General features: G+C 42.5%; 1 protein-coding gene across 2 annotated transcripts in view; it reads left to right on the top strand.

The window, feature by feature from the left end:
- Positions 1-20,952, top strand: part of NUP214 (nucleoporin 214kDa) — an 89,921-nt gene that overhangs the window by 29,775 nt on the left and 39,194 nt on the right. For both annotated transcript variants that reach the window (XM_010856794.1, XM_010856792.1), the window contains exons 19-26: positions 1,465-1,647; positions 2,880-2,965; positions 3,059-3,142; positions 4,905-5,165; positions 6,197-6,358; positions 8,483-8,582; positions 18,360-18,435; positions 19,903-19,981. In XM_010856794.1, coding sequence (XP_010855096.1) covers positions 1,465-1,647; positions 2,880-2,965; positions 3,059-3,142; positions 4,905-5,165; positions 6,197-6,358; positions 8,483-8,582; positions 18,360-18,435; positions 19,903-19,981 — 1,031 coding nt within the window. The remainder of the gene's footprint in view (positions 1-1,464; positions 1,648-2,879; positions 2,966-3,058; positions 3,143-4,904; positions 5,166-6,196; positions 6,359-8,482; positions 8,583-18,359; positions 18,436-19,902; positions 19,982-20,952) is intronic.

Here is a 20,952-nt window from a genome sequence, read left to right as displayed (position 1 = left end):
CGAGGGGTTTTTCTTTTACACTTTCCTGTATATTCCAGATTTTCTTTTGCAGGAAACATTGCTAATTAGTTTGGATAACTAAAATGATGAGAGGAATGACAACAGATAGAGGAAACCCTTCTCTTGTAATCTTCTGTCCATGGATGTTTGGTTTGATGCCTTGTGTTTTCCAGAAGGAATAGAATGCAATACATTGTGAAAGCAATAAGGTGATGTGAAAAACAGGTCAGCCCTCCAAATGCTAGATTTCTGAAACACCTACACTTGATCAGTGTGATTAGCCTTGTAAGGAAATAAACAGGAAATGATCTGTTTATTTGTTTACAAAACTGTGAGGTCACAGACTTAAGTAGGCAGCCCGAGTGTTGTGTCAGGGGCAGGGGTAGAATGTGTTTAAAATCCAGTAAACAGAATTTAATAGATGATATTGTACAGCGTGGAGAAAGGTTTTGTGCCTAACCTGAGGAACCTCAGAGCCTAGGTGTGGTAAGACAGAGGTGAAAATTGATCTTCCCGACACTGGCAGGGGCAGATTCTGTGGCCTGGAGCCCTTGTCCCTGGGGGCAGCTGGCCCCCTTTAGAAGAGGTTTCAGAGTGCACTCCCCTGTTGCCAAATTCATGTTCCTCCCCAAGTGAGAGAATGGCTTGACCTGACTTCATGAACGTTCTGCTCGGCTTGACGGTTGGAATACTGTTGTCTAATTAATACGTTGACTTTTTAAAAAGTGCATGAGGCTAACAAGAAAAGCCAGGCTTTCTTCTCCTTTAAACAACCCCATGGATTTTCTATTAATACTTAATGTGCCTTTTTTAAGTTTCCTTTCTGCAGAGTTCTGATTCTTAAATCTATACGGTTTGCTGGAACGTCTCTCTTTTAGACCCTTCTCTAAATATTATCTGGAACCCCACTGAAATGCCTTTTAAAAATGTATGTTGAGCTAATGACCTTGTCACCAGAAAGAAAGGGACCATTGTCCTTTTCTCCTTTTAATTCTTTTGGGTGGGGGACCCCCTGCTGCCAAGTCGTGTGCTGTCCTCTGTCTGTTGACGGCACTCTGAAGATCAGCTTTTTTTTTTAAATTAATGAGTCTGTTTTTGGCTGTGCTGGGTCTTCACTGCTGCATGCAGGCTGTCTCTAGTTGTGGACAGTGGGAGCGACTTTCCAGTTGTGCTGGGCTTCTTACTGAGGTGGCGCCTCTTCTTACGCAGCACACGTTTCGTTGCTCCATGGCATGTGGAATCTTCCCGGACCAGGGATCGAACCCTTGTCTCCTGCGTTGGCCGGTGGATTCTAAACGACTGGATCACCAAAAAAGTCCCTCTTAGTAACTTCTTGATGTTTCTTTCCCGCTAGTGGTTCTTCATTTTATTATTTTCACTGTTACAGTCTTTTCTTTTCTTTCCAGTGGAAATTTCTTTTATTTGAACCATTCTCATACGTTCTTTCCTCCTTGCTCTAAACAGGCGCCTGCTTGTGCCAGAACGAGAGACACTGTTTAATACTCTTGCCAACAACCGGGAAATCATCAACCAACAGAGGAAGAGGCTGAATCACCTGGTGGATAGTCTCCAGCAGCTCCGACTTTACAATCAGACCTCCCAGTGGAGCCTTCCCTTGGATGTTCCCTCCCAGAGCACCACACACAGGTGTGCAGGAGAACACGTCTGTTAATGCCGCGTGCACTCAGTAAATGAGGTGGGATGAGTGAATAAATACACAGAGCAAAGTGAACTAGTTGTCGAGTAGTTTAGATGTGCGTTTGAAAGTGACTCTGCTGTCTTTCATCTGTGTAATTGTGGTCAGATTCCTCACCCTCTCTGATCCTTTTTCCCTCTGCCAAAAAGTGGGGCTAACAATAGCCTTCTCAAGTAGCTCAATGGTAAAGAATACCCCTGCCAATGCAGGAGACGCAGGTTCGATCCCTGAGTCAGGAAGAGCCCCTGAAAAAGGAAATGGCACCCCACTCCAGTATTCTTGCCTGGACAGTCCCATGGGCAGAGGAGCCTGGCAGGCTACAGTCTGTGGGGTCGCAAAAGAGCTGGGCACGACTGAGCACGCGTGCACTCAGGGAACTAACAATGTGCACCTCATGGGGTTACTGGAGGGTTTAAGTCTTTAAAGCACCTAGTAGTATGCCTCGGAGAAGGCAATGGCACCCCACTCCAGTACTCTTGCCTGGAAAATCCCATGGACGGAAGAGCCTGGTAGGCTGCAGTCCATGGGGTTGCTAGGAGTCGGACATGACTGAGGGACTTCACTTTCACTTTTCACTTTCATGCCTTGGAGAAGGAAATGGCAACCCACTCCAGTGTTCTTGCCTGGAGAATCCCAGGGATGGGGGAGCCTGGTGGGCTGCCATCTATGGGGTCTCACAGAGTCAGACACGACTGAAGCGATGCAGCAGCAGCAGCAGTAGTAGTGTGCCTGATGGAACAGGCCCTTGATAGATAATAGCTGGTACTGTAGTCATAGCATTATTGTTTAATTGAAAATTAGCTGTTGGGATTAGGTTGATCAACTTGTCTGGAAACTCAGATTTGTCATTTTGCAAGTGTGGAGATTTCAGACCCTGCTTAGACAGTTTACCCCTGAAGTTACCAAAGTGGTAACTGCCTTTAGTCTAAATGTATAGATTTTAATTGCCCTTCCTTCTAGAGCCCTGTTGGGGTTGTGTTTGCTCTGGGGTGGGATGTGATAGTGAGACTGTGATCATTTTCCCTTTGGGTTAATTCGTTGTTTGGTCAGATTTTCCATTTCCATTTCAGGATGCTCTCATCTCTTGCCTTTGTATTTAGGAGGATAATGTGCCATCACCATTACCATGAGTCCCAATTTCTCAGATCATAGGTGGTTCATAGGTAACATTGTCCTCTTTCAGTTTTGACAGCGACCTCGAAAGCCTGCGCAATGCTTTGTTGAAAACGACTCTAGAGGCTCACCCCAAACCATTGCCTAAAGTACCAGGTAAGTGCATTCTCCCCAGTCTTTAAACTCTGTTCTCTTTCTGACCTTAAAAACCAAGTTTTAAGCATTTACGGGTTCACGAATTTCTTGCAGCTAAACTGTCCCCCGTGAAACAGGCACAACTGAGAAATTTCTTGGCCAAGAGGAAGACCCCACCAGTGAGATCCACTGCTCCAGGTAGAGGAACCCGGTCCTGAATTTTTAGGGTAAACTGTATAGTACATTGTGTGGGAGTAGGATGGGGTTTGTGTGTGTGTGTCTGTGCGTGTTTTTCTTTGGTTCTTAATGGGAGATAGAGGAAGTGTCTCCAGAATCTGTCATCCATCTGCATATGGGATTAAGAAGAAGCTTATACATAGTCAACTCGGGGTGGTTGTTTTGGCTTTTACACTGTGTTTTCCATAGTCCTCAGGTTCTGTGGCAGTGATTGCCAAGGATCTGGGGGGAAGCTGAACTGGTTCCATGGGTCCTAGCCTTCACTTTAGCTAGAAAAGCTTTACTTTTCTGATTCGTGTCGGATTTTGAGTAAGGCTGCATTTGAAAAAAGACATGCTCAGTAGACACGCGTGACTAGTGGCAGTCTAACGAGAAATGCGGACATAGGACATGCAGGTGCTGGTGGTTATGAATGGACTTGCTGAGGGACTGTGCTGCACGTTGACTTGCCTCAGAACACTTCGGTGTGGTGCTGTCCAGTAGAGCTTCCTGCAGTACTTGTGATGTTGGATCTGTGCTGTCCAATACAGCAGTTAACCGGTGGCCATTGGGTACTTTAAGGGGGATGGTACAACTTAGAGTTCAAATTTTTCATTTGTTTTTCATCTAAATAACCACACATGGCTGGTGGCTACCAAATTGACATTGCAGCCTAGCAGTAGCCCTAGTACGTTTTTTAATTAAAAAAATTCTTTTGGCTATGGCTGCCAGGCAAGACCACATGCGTGGTTTTCACTTGCAATTGTTTATATTACGTTTGAAAAAAGTGAACCCGTTAGTTGCTCAGTTGTGTTTGACTCTTTGCGCCCCCATGAACTATATAGCCGACCAGGCTCCTCTTGACCATGGGATTCTCCAGGCAAGAATACTGGAGTGGGTAGCCATTTCCTTCTCTAGGGCATCTTCCCGACCCAGGGATCGAACCTGGGTCTCCTGCATTGCAGGCAGATTCTTTACTGTGAGTCACCAGGGAAGCCCATGTTACACTCACATTATGACACGTAAAATCTTGTAGAGTGATGTGTCCGTAGGGCAAATAAGTCAGTAAGTATTAGCAATACTTTTTAAATAACTTGAGGAGGAGAGAGGGCTGTTTTTTGCTTGATTTTGGTGTTTCCAGTACACAGACAGTTACATGACTTCTGAAATTCATGGTAGAAAGTAACATGGCATAAAGCCTTGCCCTGTAGTTTATGGAAGGAGCAAAACAGGGAAAGTGAGAATCGATTTTAGTGGTTTTTTTTTTTTTAACTAGTTGTCTCATTCAAAAGAAGCATTGGATTTACCTGGCATTGTCTGAGACCCTCGGAACTGAGGATGTGATGTCTTCTCCGGTTTGTATTAGGCCTGTTCTTAGAAGTTTGTTGTTGGAAGGCAGGGACACCATTGTGACTGCCTGTTCACTCTGCTGTGGGAGTTGGTTGCTTTTCTGAGGTGGCGTTGTTGCCCGTGAACTTCCTGCTTTTACACCAGTGTGCATCCTGTCTCCCACCTCACATTTTTTTTGCCTAACAGTCAAAATGTTCTTGTCCTATACAGCTCAGTTTTGCAAAACCCATTTGAGCAAAGACTATCTTTGTTCACGTTCAACCGCAGCTGCTTCCACTTAAAATAAGTAATAATTAAGTCGCTTTACAAATTGGATATTTCTCTAGCGACAGTGAAAATTACATAGCTTTTGGACTCGAATTGTCTCAGTTATCTTTTGTTTTGGGCTCTGTAGCCAGCCTGTCTCGGTCAGCCTTCCTGTCTCAGAGGTATTATGAAGACTTGGATGAAGCCAGCTCAACGTCATCCATTTCCCAGTCTCTGGAGAGTGAAGACACACGGACATCCTGTAAAGATGACGACGCAGTGGTCCAGGTCCCCCGGCACGCTCCCGTGGTTCGAACACCTTCCATCCAGCCCAGTCTCTTGCCCCAGGCAACTCCTTTTGCTAAATCTCACCTGATTCATGGTTCGCAGGGTATGATGGGAACTTCAAGTAAGTAAACAGTGGGACCAGAAACAATCTTTTCCCTAAGAGGTTCCTAACTCATGAAGGAACTGTGGCTGGGTTTTATTACTAGCACATGCAGAAGTGGTGGGTTCTAGCCCATTTCTGCTGCTGCTGCTAAGTCGCTTCAGTCGTGTCCGACTCTCTGTGACCCCATAGACAGCAGCCCGCCAGCCTCCCCCATCCCTGGGATTCTCCAGGCAAGAACACTGGAGTGGGTTGCCATTTCCTTCTCCAAGGCATGAAAGTGAAAAGTGAAAGTGAAGTCCCTCAGTCATGTCCGACTCCTAGCAACCCCATTGACTGCAGCCTACCAGGCTCTTCCGTCCATGGGATTTTCCAGGCAAGAGTACTGGAGTGGGTTGCCATTGCCTTCTCCGCCATTTCTGCTAATCTTTTAGAAATTACGGACAGAGTCAAGGGATGTGTTCCCCTTGAAAGTGGTTGGTGGGACACTGTGAGGAAGAGGAGGCGCTTCAAGGCTCATGCTGTTGCCCCTTTACGTGGAAGACAGTGTGTGCCTTTCTGACCTCGGCTCATTTCAGCTTGAAGCCATGTTCTGTCTCAGGGCTTACCAGCCATGGTGCTCATTATCTCTGGTGGCTTGTTGACGGGACCTATGTTAGGCTGTTAGATCTTCAGCTCAGAGTGTCAGGACTTTGTACTGAAGTGACTCCTAAGTAGACCAACCTAGGCATGAGGTACTAGAATGGAGAGATTTGTGAGAGAAGAGCTAACCATTCATTGCTCTGTATGGGCATAGAAGTTATATCTCACTCAGTGTCAGAGGAAATGATCATGTAACATATTTTCTCCAGTAGAAGTGGGCAGACAGCATCCAGCATCCTTGAAAGATAAAAGTGCCAACCTGTCAGTTTGCCAGTATTTTCTGTTAATGCTTAAGGATATTAAATCTTCGCATTTTCCCTGCAACCTAACATGGAGAATTTACCATTTTAATTTTTGTGTGTGCTTCTGTTCTGACCCACTGTATCACTTAACTTTACTTTTTCCCTCAGTGTCTACACCTGCTAGCAAAATTATTCCCCAAGGAGCTGATAGCACCATGCTTGCAACAAAAACAGTGAAGCATGGCGCACCTGGCCCTTCGCACCCCATCTCTGCCCCGCAGGCAGCCGCCGCAGCAGCACTGAGACGGCAGATGGCCAGTCAGGCGCCAGGTAAGAGCACCGGTGCAGGGGCTGATGCTGAGCTGTCTGAGCCACAGGCCAGGACATGGGGGCCAAGAAACGGTGGGCCCTTCGCTGCCTTTCAGAAAAGAGGACTGATGTGACAGCTCTCGCTTTCGCGGGGAGAGTTCTGAGAGGGCAGCGACTCAGTTGGAAACTTGCCCTTAAAGGGCTGTATAAGATCTACCATGTTCAGTTAAGTTCATTTGCATCATTTCTTTTTAGATTCAACACAAGGATTCATCCCTATTTTTGAATAATGTCTGCTTTAAGCCCCAGAATTAATCTTTGCTATTAGATCACCTAATAATGTTAGAGTTGTCTCGTAGTATTTTAAGGCTCCGAGCCACCCTTTGCAATGAGTGTACGTGTGCCCATTTTGCTTTTGAGTAATGCTCGGTTTGGAGAGGTGAAGGTCACCAACCAATATGTAACAAAGCCCAGACTCCAACCCTGTGTTCTTTGTACTGAAGTACAGCTTTTTCTTAAGATTGCAGTTTTAACCTGGAAACGTGAAGCTCTAAGGAACTAATCAGCTCTTGCATTTTGTCAGTGGTTTGTGGCTCTCCATAATCTTCTACATTAAGATTTCTAGGTAATTTGCCTTGGAACTTCAGTTAATCAGTTTTTACAAGCCAGTGCTTCTCAACCAGAGGCTTTTTTACTCTGCCTGCTTCCCCTCCAACAGTTGGCAGTGTTGCTGCCCTGTAGTGGGTAGAGGCCAGTAATGCTGCAAAGAAACTGCCAAAAGCACAAGAGAACCCTACAACAAAGGATTATCCATCCCCAAACGTCAGTAGTGCCAAGAGTGAGAAACTTGGCTATAAATCATATTTTTGTTTTAGCTGAATGAAGTTTTTTAGTTTTATAACATATGCCAATTTACACTAAAATTTTAAAAGATGGAAAAGACATGGTGGTTTGATTTAGCCAAAAATAGTTGCCATTAGATGATAATAGATCTCTAGGGAAAGTTCAGATTAAAACCCTTACTAAGATATCTCAAATAGATATGAAAGAGCAAAAACAAGAGAACTTTTTAAGGTACTTTTGAGCATTCTGAAAAATATAAGAAACCTTGATGTTGTAAATATTAGTTGGACCAAGCAGGATCTTAGCATTGTACTGAACAGATCCTAAATCAAGCTGATTGATTATTTATCAACTTCTAGTCTCTCAGGATTTAGGATTAGTCCATTCTCAGCAGGAGGTGGTGTGATCTCTATTATCATTTCAGAAGACATTATTCAAAAACAGGTTTCGAAGGTGTGGGCACCTGTGAGTGTTATGGATGAAGTATGTGCAGTCATAAGCAGGGCATCCCTGGTGACTCCTGAAGGAGGGGGTGAAGTGAGCTGCCATAGAGCCACCATCCCACCTGGGCTACAAGTTCACCTGTGCCCCACAGTAGTTGGAGAAGATCCAAAAGCTTTGCTTAGGCCTTCTTAATAGTTATTTATAACATGTCATAAAGTCCTGGGCTACAGTTTTAAATTATAAGACACATACAAAAAAGGTATGAAAGCTGATAAGCCTAAGGTAAGTAGGTGTCAAATCAGTCCCTGTTACCATTCCTTAATTCAGGCCTTCTTGGCCTCCTTCTCCATTCTGGTTCAATCTCCATTTTTCATATTTTATTCACTGTGTCTGTCTCACTAAAGCATGAACTTCTTTAAAGAAGAAACTATATTTTAGACATTTTTTGTATTCCCAGCACCTAACAGAGTCTGACAGTAATAAGCTCATGTGAAAGAGTGGTTGAATGAATGAATGCACGGTGGAGGCAGAAACACTGGTAATCCTCTAGCTTTTTCTGCCCTTTTCTAGGACAAGCCAACAATATGGCAAGCATCTCAGCTCTGCTCTATAAAAGCTGGCTGGTGAATTCCTTTTTTCTGAACTAGTACATTTGATTAAATTGCACAAGCTTCATTGAATGATCTTTATGAAGGGCGTAGGCCAGGTGTTCTATTGAGCACAGTGCCACAGAACTACCTAAATTTCCTTTATATAATAAGTTTGTGTTCTGCTTGTGTCCTAGTTATTCATTAGACCTGGCTAGAATTTTGATCCTGTATTGCAATTAACGTGCCTTTCTCTTCTCTATTTAAATAGCCGTCAGTACGTTGACTGAATCAACTTTGAAGAATGTCCCTCAAGTGGTAAATGTGCAGGAATTGAAGAATAATGCTACAGCCCCCTCTGCAGCAGTGGGGTATGTTACGGCCTCATTAGCGTGTTTAAGCCAATGAATCATTCTGCATAGCGTAGGGCTGCCTGCAGGGAGCAGCAGTGCTGTTGTCCCAGTGTGACTTCTTCCTGCAGAACTTGAGGTCACAAGAGGAGCGGAATGGACAGCTAATCTCAGGCACACAATTGGGTTTCAGGAATTGTCCTCTCCAACTGGCAGTAACAGTTGCCTCATAAACTTTCAAAGTCTTGGTGTTACGTACTCAGTGTGCCGTTTGCCGTATGTAAGTCTGCATGTGGTACACGTTACAGTTATTAAGTCAGGTAAGGTGGACGGTTTGATTTATTTTTTTAAATACTCTTGGGGCTCCTGAGTTGACACTTCAACTCTAACGCAGACTATTGATTCTAAAAACCCAATGATGGTCTCTCCTCCCTTCCTTCCCCTCTCCAGGCATTCGTGTTTTTTCAAGTTTCTCATATTGTTTGTATGAAAAAGCAGTGGTTTAAAAGGCAGAAGCTCTGTTTGGAGACTTCCAGTTTCTCCCCATGCCACATCTAAGAGCTGGATCATTGCTGCCAGAACTGACTTTTAAGTGTGAATGTGTGTTTAGAATTCAAGGCATTGACTCCCTCCCACTGGTGTGGGCGGCACGGTTCATAGAACATGCCCGTGTCCTGTTGCTCCCAAGTATTTTGTAGCCAGGAGCTGTGCAGTGTGGCTCAGGGAAGAGTTGAGGGCTGTATCCTCAGTTTGAATGTAGAGATCGTGAGGACCAGGGTCATTCAGGGAGTTAGTGTCTGGTGCCTGTGACTAGTCCAACTGCAAGAAGAACAGCCACTAACCCTGTGTTTTTTCCAGTTCACATTAGCTCTCTCCTCCCCCACCCCAGGTCTGCTCACTGTTCTGTTTTGGCTTTATCAAGTGGCCCTACTTCACTAGTCCACTGGCCTTCTCTTTTTTCCACATTGGCCCATTTATCAACACTGCCAGGAATTTCTTAGTTATCTCAGGGCCATGCTAACAGCCAAAAACAAGCCTAGCTTTCCTATCTTATAGTGACCTTGAAGCTTTGGTATGCTGTTTAGACCAAGATGGCATTTGTGGTTGTTGTGAATTTCTCAAGGGAAAGAACTATGCATTAGAGTTTGGGAATTATAGCCAGATTCCTAGTGTAGGGTAGGCAAGGCAAAGCCACCGCAAGGCAGAATCTTACATAAGACAGGAAAAGCCAGCTTAATGGTGAAAGAAACATGGTCTGGTATTTCTGGAATATTTTAGCTGTTCTCACAATATGTGAGAAGCACCTCTTGATGATTTCCTTTATCTTATCTCAGGCTGTGTTTTCCTCCAGTGATTCATCTGAGCTAATCATCGATATGAGCTTTGTTAAAGGAGCAATTCTGGGTTTGCCCTTTTTTCTGACTTAAGAGAAATAGACATAGAAGTTTAAAAAGAGTTGAAGAAACTCTTCTTTTCTCCACAGAATTGGACTCTGGTTATTATTTAACTTGTATGCCCAGCATGGCACCTGGAATGTTGTTTCTTTTTATTATTCTTGTTGAATTCTTGTTGAATAATAGGTGAACTAAGCACAGTTGGTAAGTGGAAACTGATATTTACCACCTTCCCTAATAAGAAAGCTTGAAAGGGAATTATACTCATTATAAAATCACTTACTTTCAGATTCTGTTAAGCAGTAGTTTCCTGAGTGTTTTTTGTATTTGCTTGTTTTGTTTTTGTTTTTGGTGGCACCTCACACCTTTGTGGGATCTTAGTTCCCTGACCAGGGTGGAACCCATGCTTCCTGCAGTGGAAGCATAGTCTTAACCACTGGACTACCAGGGAGGTCCCTCCTAAGTGTATTTTAACTATTTAATTTTGCATTTAACTTCTCCTGAGTAACATCTTAAAGAGATTTATTATAAGATGCGGTTATATGTTTCTGCCATTGGTATAGCTTATGTTCACTGGCCTCACCCCACTCACCCCTTATATTCACTGACCAGCCAACCTGTTTGCAGAAAGAGGGCTTATCTGGGGCACACTCATGCTAGTTAGACTCCTCTCCAGCGCTCAGGCCCTTGATTCAGCAGATTCCCAAGGGGTGTCTGCCATGAACATGATAACGCCCTGGGTATTTGGGGTTCAGTAGTCAGTAAGACCAGAGAAGGCGATGGCACCCCACTCCAGTACTCTTGCCTGGAAAATCCCGTGGACGGAGGAGCCCAGTAGGCTGCAGTCCATGGGGTCGCTCAGAGTTGGACAGGACTGAGCTACTTCACTTTCACTTTTCACCTTCATGCATTGGAGAAGGAAATGGCAACCCACTCCAGTATTCTTGCCTGGAGAATCCCAGGGACAGGGGAGCCTGGTGGGCTGCTGTCCATGGGGTCGCACAGAGTCGGACACGACTGAAGCGACTTAGCAGCAGCAGCAGCAGCAGTCAGTAAAACATACCAAGTCCCCACGTTCACGACACTTAGATGTTAGCAAGAAGGCAGCCCCTAAGCTACCCATTTCACATCAGTTATTTAACTGTAGTATAATGAGTTTGATGAAGGAGAGGTACAGGGTGCTAAGAAGGCTCACAGTGAGGCAGTCTGGGGCTGACGAGGTTGGGAAGGAAAGATGTTTCAGCTGGAAGTTGAGCGGTGACCAGAAGTTGCCAGGCAAAGTGGAAGAAGAGTGTTATAAACAGGAGGTGCAGGATCTGTGAAAGCCCAGACCTGGGAAAGGGCAGAGTAAGTCTGAGTGCAGGTGAAAGGCCAGTTTGTCTAGAATTCTGGCAGGAAATGGAAGGTGAAGGAAACAGGGCCAAATGAGGTGAGAAATATGGTGGAATTTTTTATTGGTTTGTTGTTTTCCAAAACACACCCAGATCGTCATTCCTTTCAAGAATTTTGGCATTCGTTTCTTCGTTCTTTCTACAAATACTTAAGTAGCATTTTATATATGCCACACACTGTTCTAGGTGCTGAGAATAACACAGTTAACAAAACAGACCCTGCCCCCCAAAATCCCCAAACCCTGCCCTAGTCACAGAGAGACAGATGACAAGTAAAATTCATCTAAATACAGTATTTTAGAAGGGGATAGGTATGACAGAGAAAATTAAAGCAGAAAAGGGGTTTAGGGGCTTTTGTCCAGACATGGTTGCAGTTTTAAACAGAGGCAAAGAAGGTGCTTCTCCTACGTGACTAATGACTAACATGTCTCAGAAATACCAGACCATATTTTTTTCACCACAAAACTGGGGATTCTCCTGTCTTATATGTTGATCATACTCTGCCTTGCAGTGGCTTTTGACATTTTACATTTGAATAAAGACCAGAGAGCAGGCTCATGAATATCCTAAGGAAGAAAACCCCAAGCACCAGGCCTGTAGTGAGAGCTTGTCTGGCAGGTTCAGGATGAAGCCAGGCAGCCCCTGGTGGCTGGAGGGAAAGAGGAGGAGAGTGGGGTAGGGCCAGGGTACAAATCCAATAACATCTGGTAAGCCTGGTTGAGGACCTAGCTGACAGCTGGATGCTGAGTAACCTGATCTAATTTACATTTGCTTTTTTAAAGCAATTTTAGCAATTTTTAAAAATACTGGGCCATAATTAACACACAGTAAAATTTACCTTTTTGTAGTCTAAAATTCCACGAGCTATGATAAATGCAGATTATTTTGTTGACCTGTGGGTTTGGCAGGAAGTTTCTGGTTCTTATATTTAGAATAGATGAGAAGGGCTGGAATGAAGAAGAATAAAAAAAGGGAGAACAGTTAAGAAGCTTTTTCTTTTTTTATTGTGGATAAATATATGTATAACAAAATTTATTATTTTAACCATTTTTAAGTGTACAATTCAGAGACATTAAGTATGTTTACAGTGTTGTATAACTGTCACCCCATCTGTTCCAGAACTTTTTCATTATCTCATACAGCAATTGTACCCATTAAATATTAACTCTTTATTCCACCTTACTTCTAGTCCCTGGTAACCTCTTATCTACTTTCTGTTGCTAAGAATTTGCCCTATATGTAGTATTTGTCCTTTTATATCTGGCTTATTTCACTCACATTTTTAAGATTTATCCATGTTGTGAAGTGTTAGTCGCTCAGTCATGTCTGATTCTTTGTGACCCCATGGACTGTTTGTTATCCACCAGGCTTCTCTGTCCATGGAATTCTTCAGGCGAGAATACTGGAGTGGGGAGCCATTCCCTTCTCCAGAGGATCTTCCAAATCCAGAGATCGAACCCAGGTCTCAGGCATTGGAACAGATTCTTTAGTGTCTAAACCACCAGGGAGGCCCATGTTGTAGCATATATCAGAATTTCATTCCTTTTATGACTGAATAACATTCCACTGTATATATATATCCTGTTTTACTTATCCATTCATCTGAAAGTGGACACTTGGGTTGAGTTGACTACTGTGAATAATGCTGCAGTGAGCATTGTTGTACAGCCCTGAGTCCCTGCTTTTCAGTTATTCTGGGTAATGTTTTAGGAGTAGAATTGCTAGAGCATATGGCAGTCTACTTTCTGAGCTAAGTGTAGTTCAAACTTTTCCAAAGTAGCTGCACCATTTTACATTCCCAATAGCAATGTATGAAGTTCCAGTTTCTCCACATCCTCACTAATATGTGTTATTGTCCATCTTTTTGATTATAGCTATCCTAATGGATGGACACGGTATCTCCTTGTGGTTTTGATATGTTTCCCTGTGACTAATGATATTGGATGTCTGTGTGCGTATTAGCCATTGTGTCTTCTTTAGAGAAATATCTCTTTAAATCCTTTGCCTGTTTTTAAATTGGGTTCTTTATCTTAATTGTTGAGGTGTCATTTTCTTTTTTTTTTTTTTTTAATATTTATTTTTATTTATTTGGCTGTACCGGGTCTTAGTTGAGGCACATAGGATCTTTGATCTTCATTGAGGAAGATTTCTTTTTAGTTGGAGCATGCAAACTCTTAGTTGCAGGATATGGGATCTAGTTCTCTGACCAGGGATTGAACCTGGGACCCCTGCGTTGGGAGCAAGGAGTCACCCACTGGGATGCCAGGGAAGTCCCAGGGTGTCATATTATTTATGTAATCTAGATTCAAGTCTCTTATCAGATATATGATTTGCAAATATGTTCTCCCATTCTTTGTGTGGTTTTCACTTTCTTAATGGTGTCCTTTGAAACAACAGTTTTTAATTTTGATGAAATTCAATTTATTTTTTTCTTTTATTGCTTGTACTGTTGGTGTCTGTTATATGTTTAAGAAACTATTGCTTCATGCAGGATCATAAAGATTTACTCCTGTGTTTTCTTCCAAGTTTTGTAGTTTGAACTCTTACATTTAGGTCTTTGATATGCTTTGAGTTAATTTTTGTAAATACTGTAATTTGTGGTCCAATATCTTTCTTTTGCATGTGGATACCCAGTTGTCCCAGGGCCTGTCTGGTGGCTCAGTGGTAAAGAATCTGCCTGCCAATGCAGGAGACATGGTGCCATCCCTGGGTTGAGAAGATCCCCTGGAGAAGGAAATGGCAGCCCACTCCAGTGTTCTTGCTGGGAAATCCCATGGACAGAGGAGCCTGGGGAACTACAGTCCATGGGGTCGCAAAGACACGACTTAGTGACTGAACAACCACCACCCAGTTGTGCGGCACCATTTTTGGAAAAAACCTTTTTTCCCCTTGGATTGTCTTGGTACCCTTGCCACACTGATTGGTTTTCTAATGTTAAACCAATCGTCAGTAATAATGTATTCAACTTTTTAATATATGGTTGGACTCAATTTGCTAAAATTTTGTTGATAGTTTTGCCTCTGTCTTAATGAGGGATATTGGTCTGTAGATTTTCTTTTCTGGTAATGTCTTTCTTCCATTTTACCTTCAGAGTAATACTACCCTTATAGAATGAGTCAGAAAGTGTTCCTTCCTCTTCAATTTCCACTAAGAGTTTCTGTAGCTTGGTTACTATTTCATCCTTAAATTTTTGTAGAATTCACCAGTAAAGTTATTTTGGCTTGGAAATTTCAGTTTCTTCAGTACATATATGACTGTTAAGCTTATCTACTTCTTTGGTAGTTTGTATATTTCAAGAAATTCATTTCACTTGACTTGTTGAATTTATTGGCATGTTTTTCATTAATAGTCACTGATTATCATCCTTTAAATGTAAAAAATTTTATTTTCCTCTTAATAGTAATTTGGGTCTTTTTTTTAACCTCATCAGTCTAACTAGAGTTTTATCAATTTTATTGATCTCAAAGAAGCCAGCTTTTGGCTTCATTGATTTTTTTTTTTCCCCTTCTTGATCTTTATTTCATTTTCCTGCTTACTTTGGATTTTATTTACTCTTCTAGTTTCTTAAGGTGAAAGCTAAGGTCATTAATCTGATGCTGCTCTCTTACAACACAGGCATTTGGTGCTATAAAGTTCTGTCTAAGAACTGCTTTGGCTACCTCCCACAGATTTTGAATGTTATTTTTTCATTTTCATTTAGTTCAAAACATTTTGGGTTCTTTGTATACATATGGGATATTTAAAAGTGTGTTTCTAAATAATTGGGCATTTTCTTGATATCTTTTTGTTATTGATTTTTAATTTAATTTCATCACGGTTAGACATGTTTTGTATGACTTGAATTCTTTAGGTTTTATGGAGACTTCTTCTATGACCCAGAACTGGGGTCAACAAGGTTTTTCTTTTTTAAAGGCCATACAGTAAATAATTTAAGCTTTTGGGAGATACAGTCTCTGCCTCAACTACTCAACTCTGCCATTGTAGCCTGAATGCAGCCATAAACAAAACGTAAATGAATGGGCATGGCTTTATTACAGTTCAACTTTATTTACAAAAGCAGGCAGCTGGTCTATTGTTTCTAGTTTGCCAATCTTTGATCTAGAATGTCAGTCATCTTGGTAAATGTTCTGTGCCACTGCTCTTATTGGGTGGCATGTTCTATAAATGTCAATTAAAGTAGTTCAGTTCAGTTCAGTCACTCAGTCTTGTCCGATTCTTTGCGACCCCATGGACTGCAGCACGCCAGGCCTCCCTGTTCATCACCAACTCCTGGAGTTTATCCACTGAGTCAGTGATGCCGTCCAACCATCTCATCCTCTGTTGTCCCCTTCTCCTCCTGCCTTCAATCTTTCCCAGCATCAGAAGCTTTTCAAATGAGTCAGCTCTTCAAATCAGGTGACCAAAGTATTGAAGTTTCAGCTTCAACATCAGTCCTGCCGATGAACACTTAGGACTGATTTCCTTTAGGATGGACTGGTTAGATCTCCTTGCAGTTCAAGGGACTCTCAAGAGTCTTCTCCAACACCATAGTTTAGAAGCATCCATTCTTCGGTGCTCAGCTTTCTTTATAGTCCAACTCTCACATCCACACATGACTACTGGAAAAACCATAACCTTGACTAGATGGACCTTTGTTGGCAAAGTAATGTCTCTGCTTTTTAATATGCTGTCTAGATTGGTCATAACTTTCCTTCCAAGGAGTAAGCGTCTTTTAATTTCATGGCTGCAGTCACCATCTGTAGTAGATGATGATAATCTTCTGTCTGATTATTCCATCAGTTAATGAGAATAGTGTTGGTATTTTCAAGTGTAGCTATGGATTTGCTTATTTTTCTTTCAGTTCTAGCTTTTTTTTTTGCCTCATTTGTAGTTCTGTTGTTAGTTGCATAAATGTTTAGGATTGTCACATACTTTTGATGAAATGGAGGTAGATGTATGTTACAGTGCCATTTTCTGCCTGTGGTCCTTTGATTTCTGTTTTCAGTTGTGGAACAGAACATTTCAGGTGAATTTCTGATGATCTCTTCTCAGGTGCATACTGCTAGTAGAATACCGTCATCCAGAATATGATAATTCCAAGTTTGGTGTTTGCATCTCCTCCTGAGCATGTCTAGCTGTTGATTTCCATTGTTTTGGTTCATGATCATGTACAAGTCTTTGAACACGTTTATTTAGCAGTATACTGTCCTTTTCTGCTTGCTCCGTTAGATCATGGTGGATCTGATTTAATCAGCTCGTTTACTAGCTGAGTGCATGAACAGCATTTATTTCTCTGCTGGGTCGTCATGTGGCCCAGTGTGTAAATACTGTGAATCCTAATTTTGCATGTTTGGGGATTTAGGACACCCAAGAGATTTATGGCTTTATCACAAATAAACAGAAGAATAATTGCACTTAGTCTGCTTCATGCATGATTTAATCTACCATCATATCATAACTAAGTTTGAGGTATAAATGTTCTAAAGTCGGGTAAATTGCTGCTTTTATTTTTACTCGTAGTTTTTTTTAGCTCATCTTTGAGAAAGCATGAAAGATTTGTACCTCCCTTGTGACTCTCATGAGCTGCAGTCATTTTCCCACCTAAGGTTGCTGTGTCTGCCCAGGGATTTCTCAGTCCCAGCCTCTCTTGCATACATTCCTTTTCTTGTTGGAGTGTAAGTAGATGGGGGGGCGTCCCTGTGTACCTGCTCGGTTGAGTATCTCGGGGGACCAGTGTGCATTTCTTCAGAGAGGCGCACATTTGTAGTTGCTTCTCTCTTCAGTAGGAAAATAAAGAGGGTTTTATTGAAAACAACTGCATTTTTTTTCCTTCTCTCTGAATCTAATAAAGTTTGGGAAGATTTTCGTGTTATTCCAAGAGAGTATCCTGAGGTAACTGTAAGATTATTAAGATGTTTGATAATTTTTTCCCATAAGGCATGGGTTTATTTTTGTCTTTTCTCTCACAAGTTAACTTTTTAATGGAAAATTGTTAATCCTCCTTAAGCGAAAGTTCTGAGAAATAAAACCAGATGCTACAGTTGTTACTGCTATACCTATCAGTCAGAGGAGCTCTGGACGGAGGACAGATACGTTGATGAAAAGAGTTGCTCCCTGGAGCCACGAATAGAGCTTTGTGTTGAACAGGGGATTTTTTTTTCCCTCACATATTTACACTTAAGTGGGCTTCCCTGATGGTTCAGTGGTAAAGAATCTGTCTGCAGATGCAGGAGATCCAGGTTCAATCCCTGGGTCAGGAAGATCCACTGGGGAAGGAAATGGCAACCCACTCTAGTATTCTTGCCTGGGAAATCCCATGGACAGAGGAACCTGGCAATCCATGGGGTCGCAAAGAGTCAGACATGACTGAGCAACTAAACAGCAACAACAAAATTAACACTAAGTAGTTATTAAAATAACAGTTCCATGCATACTATGTTCAGGGATAACAAAAGATGGTGAGAACTCTTTCTACGTAGACAGGATGCACTTTTCATATTGACACTACAACAAAAGTGCAGGTTGGGCACGGAGCTGTGGTTGGTTTAACTCTCCTGTGTGCTGACGTGGTGAGCTCTCGGGGCTGGTTGCTATGAGAAGCTGAGAGCTCTGCTTTGAGAAGATCATGTACACCCCATCGATCCTGATGAACATTTTCTGAGACTTGGAAAAGAGAATCAGGAATTTCCCACATGGTCTGGAATGGTGGTGGGTGATGGGGAGGAGGTGGAGAAAGCTTTCTCTGCAAATAAGAAAAAGATCTACTTCTGAATATCCATAACTTTTTTTCCTTAAAATTTCAGGAAGAAGATACATTTTAAGGTCATTGCTTTGACTTTTGCTAAAGACCAAATTTCACGTAAAGAATTTATTCTTCAATCAGAAACATGTCAAATGATTTTGATTAGGGTCTGAGACATCTGTGTTCTACCCCAAAACTGGTATTACCTTTTTGCACAGAAGGTGGCTCGGGGTTGAGGATGAATTTCCCCCGGTCATGCCTTGCTCCTGAGCGCGTGCTTTGTGTTTTCCAGTTCTTCAGGGCCGTACTCTGCAGCCAAAACGCCTCACCCGGTGTTGACTCCAGCGCCTGCCAACCAAGCTAAGCAGGTAAATTGCTGATTTTTGCTTTGCTAATGTGACATGCAGTGACTGTCCTTGTAACTGAAGACAATCTGGTACTAAGTCCCCGCACTGTTTATTTTTTATTTTACTTTAAAAAATTTTTCCCACGTCTTTTAAATGAACTCTGAAAAAAACCTGTGATCCTTTCCCCACAATTTATGATGGTTTTGAGCTAGTAGGTCAGTCAGGACCCGATGATGTCTTTGTTGACCATGTAATATTCTGCATCTGGTAATCTTGGGTCATAATTCTCTGTATGGAGGGTATCTGTATGGAGTTCAAGTTTACTTTCATTTGTCTTAGTTAACCCATACAACAGCCATATAGACAAGACAGATGTTCAGCTACGTTTCACTAATGAAGAAACCAGGGCTCAAGTGACTGACGCAGGCTTCCACCGGTAGTGAATGATGGAACCAGGGCTGGAACCCATCTTCCAGCTTCTCCCTGCCCACTGCTTTGTTCATTGGACCTTTCAGTATCAGCCTCCAGGGAACAGAGTCTTCTGCTTTCTCCTATCATCCCTGTTTTTCATACTTTGCATCTTCAATGATGTTTGTTATGTCTACTTGCAGGCTTTTGCCTGATAAACATGGTCTCTTACAAAAATAGGTTATATTGTAGACACTTAAACAATCCAGAAAAAAATAATAGGAGATGGCGGAAAGGCAGATCAAGCCCTCTCTGAAACTTTCCCTAAAAAAACCTGGTTTCTCTGCTACTCAACTCTGTCTCTAGAAAGGTCATTTTAGACTGTGTTTGAGATTGACCCTCAGAACTTGCCTAATGTGAGTTCTCAGACATGGCCGTCTCCTCCGTAGTTTGCCCTGACTTAACATGGCGCTTCAGCAGTTCTCAGACGTGGCCGTCTCCTCCGTAGTTTGCTCTGACTTAACATGGCGCTTCAGCAGTTCTCAGACGTGGCCGTCTCCTCCGTAGTTTGCCCTGACTTAACATGGCATGTCAGCAGTTGGCACTGGTCTTTCTCCTGGAGCTTCCCATCTTCACCTTGGAGGACACGTGGCGAGGCACAAATCGTAACAAACAAGAGAAAAAGAACATTGACTGGAGATGGGGAAGTTGGGCAGTTTGGCTTCTTAAGCTTACTATAAGTTTTGTTGAGAGCCAGGATGTATTTCATTCATTTACTTCTTCCTTCATTTGTGTTTCAAACACTCTGATGCCTTTCATGTGCTGAGCAGTGCGTTAGGCGCTGCGGAAGGAACTGCAGGCTCGGCAAGCAGGACCCTGTATTCTTGTGCTTGTGGAGTATCCCCATCTCTGAAGTGATATTACATTTAAACATACTGACCTAAATTGAAACTGAAGAACAAAATTTAACTAAATAGAAGTGTTTGTGCTTGCTTATTTTAAATTATGTTATCATTTTACATGTTCCTTTATTCCAGAGACTGTTTTGTAGGTCACATAAATGTTTTCCTCCTATTACAGGGATCGCTGATAAATGCCCTAAAGCCATCTGGGCCCCCGCCAGCATCCAGTCAGTTGTCATCTGGTGATAAAGCTTCAGGTCAGTTTGCACTTTTGTTTTAGTGAAAATAAAAGGTGAAAGATGTTTTCCACAGAAGAATTTAATTGTTCTAGATCACAAAGGCAGTTAATGTGAAATAAAGTAAAGACATATTTGAAAAGCCTCAGGGGATGTAGAATCTCCAGGAAGTGCCCTTTGGCAGCCCTGTAGACTTCTGAAATAGGAGAGCAGTAGGAGAAAGCCTGCCTTTAAACGTTTTTCCTAAAAGAAGCACCTGCCTTGTTGGATATGGAAGTTTTGAGAGAAGTGGATCCAAACATTGAACTCTTATTTCTTCTACTAAAGGGAAAGAAAAACTCTCTGGGTTTTTAAGGACAATTCAAAAGCCAGTAAAATATAGAAAGTAAAATGGATCCGTTACAATATAAATGGAGAGCCTCCCTGGTGGTTCAGATAGTAAAGAATCCACCTGCAATACGGAGACCTGGATTCGATCCCTGGGTTGGGAATATCCCCTGAAGGAGGGCATGGCAACCCACTCCAGTATTCTTGCCTGGAGAATCCCATGGACAGAGGAGCCTGGTGGGCTACAGTCCATGGGGTCACAAAGTCAGGCACGACTGAGCAACAAAGCATAGTACACGATAAGAGGATATAATCCAGTATTGAAAGACTGTAGCTTCACATGCTTCCAACACTCAGGCCTCTTCACTGAAATTAGCTTTTACAGTCACCATGAAGTGCTCTGAGCAGGCATCCTTGCTGGCCTGAGCCCACCTCATGCAGAAGCATGCTTGTGCATCCAGCCTAGCTTAATGTAGGCCTCTTCTGTTGGCTCCTGTCAGAGCCCACTTCACTTGGCGTGTGTCACTTTTTGCTTCAGGGCTCTTGTGCCACCCACAGCCCAGCATTCTCCCTGTGCTCTGAACTCCAGCTTTTATTTTGATTCTTGCTCTCAAGTGGGTCTTTAAGCTAATAAATTCTGTCAGAGATGCTGAACTTCACACGAG

This window comes from Bison bison, unplaced genomic scaffold, assembly GCF_000754665.1.
Source record: "Bison bison bison isolate TAMUID 2011002044 unplaced genomic scaffold, Bison_UMD1.0 scf7180017864375, whole genome shotgun sequence".
NCBI classification, from domain to species: Eukaryota; Metazoa; Chordata; class Mammalia; order Artiodactyla; family Bovidae; genus Bison; species Bison bison.
The sequence above is the reverse complement of the archived record's forward strand: the minus strand, read 5'-3'. Positions and strand labels throughout refer to the sequence as shown.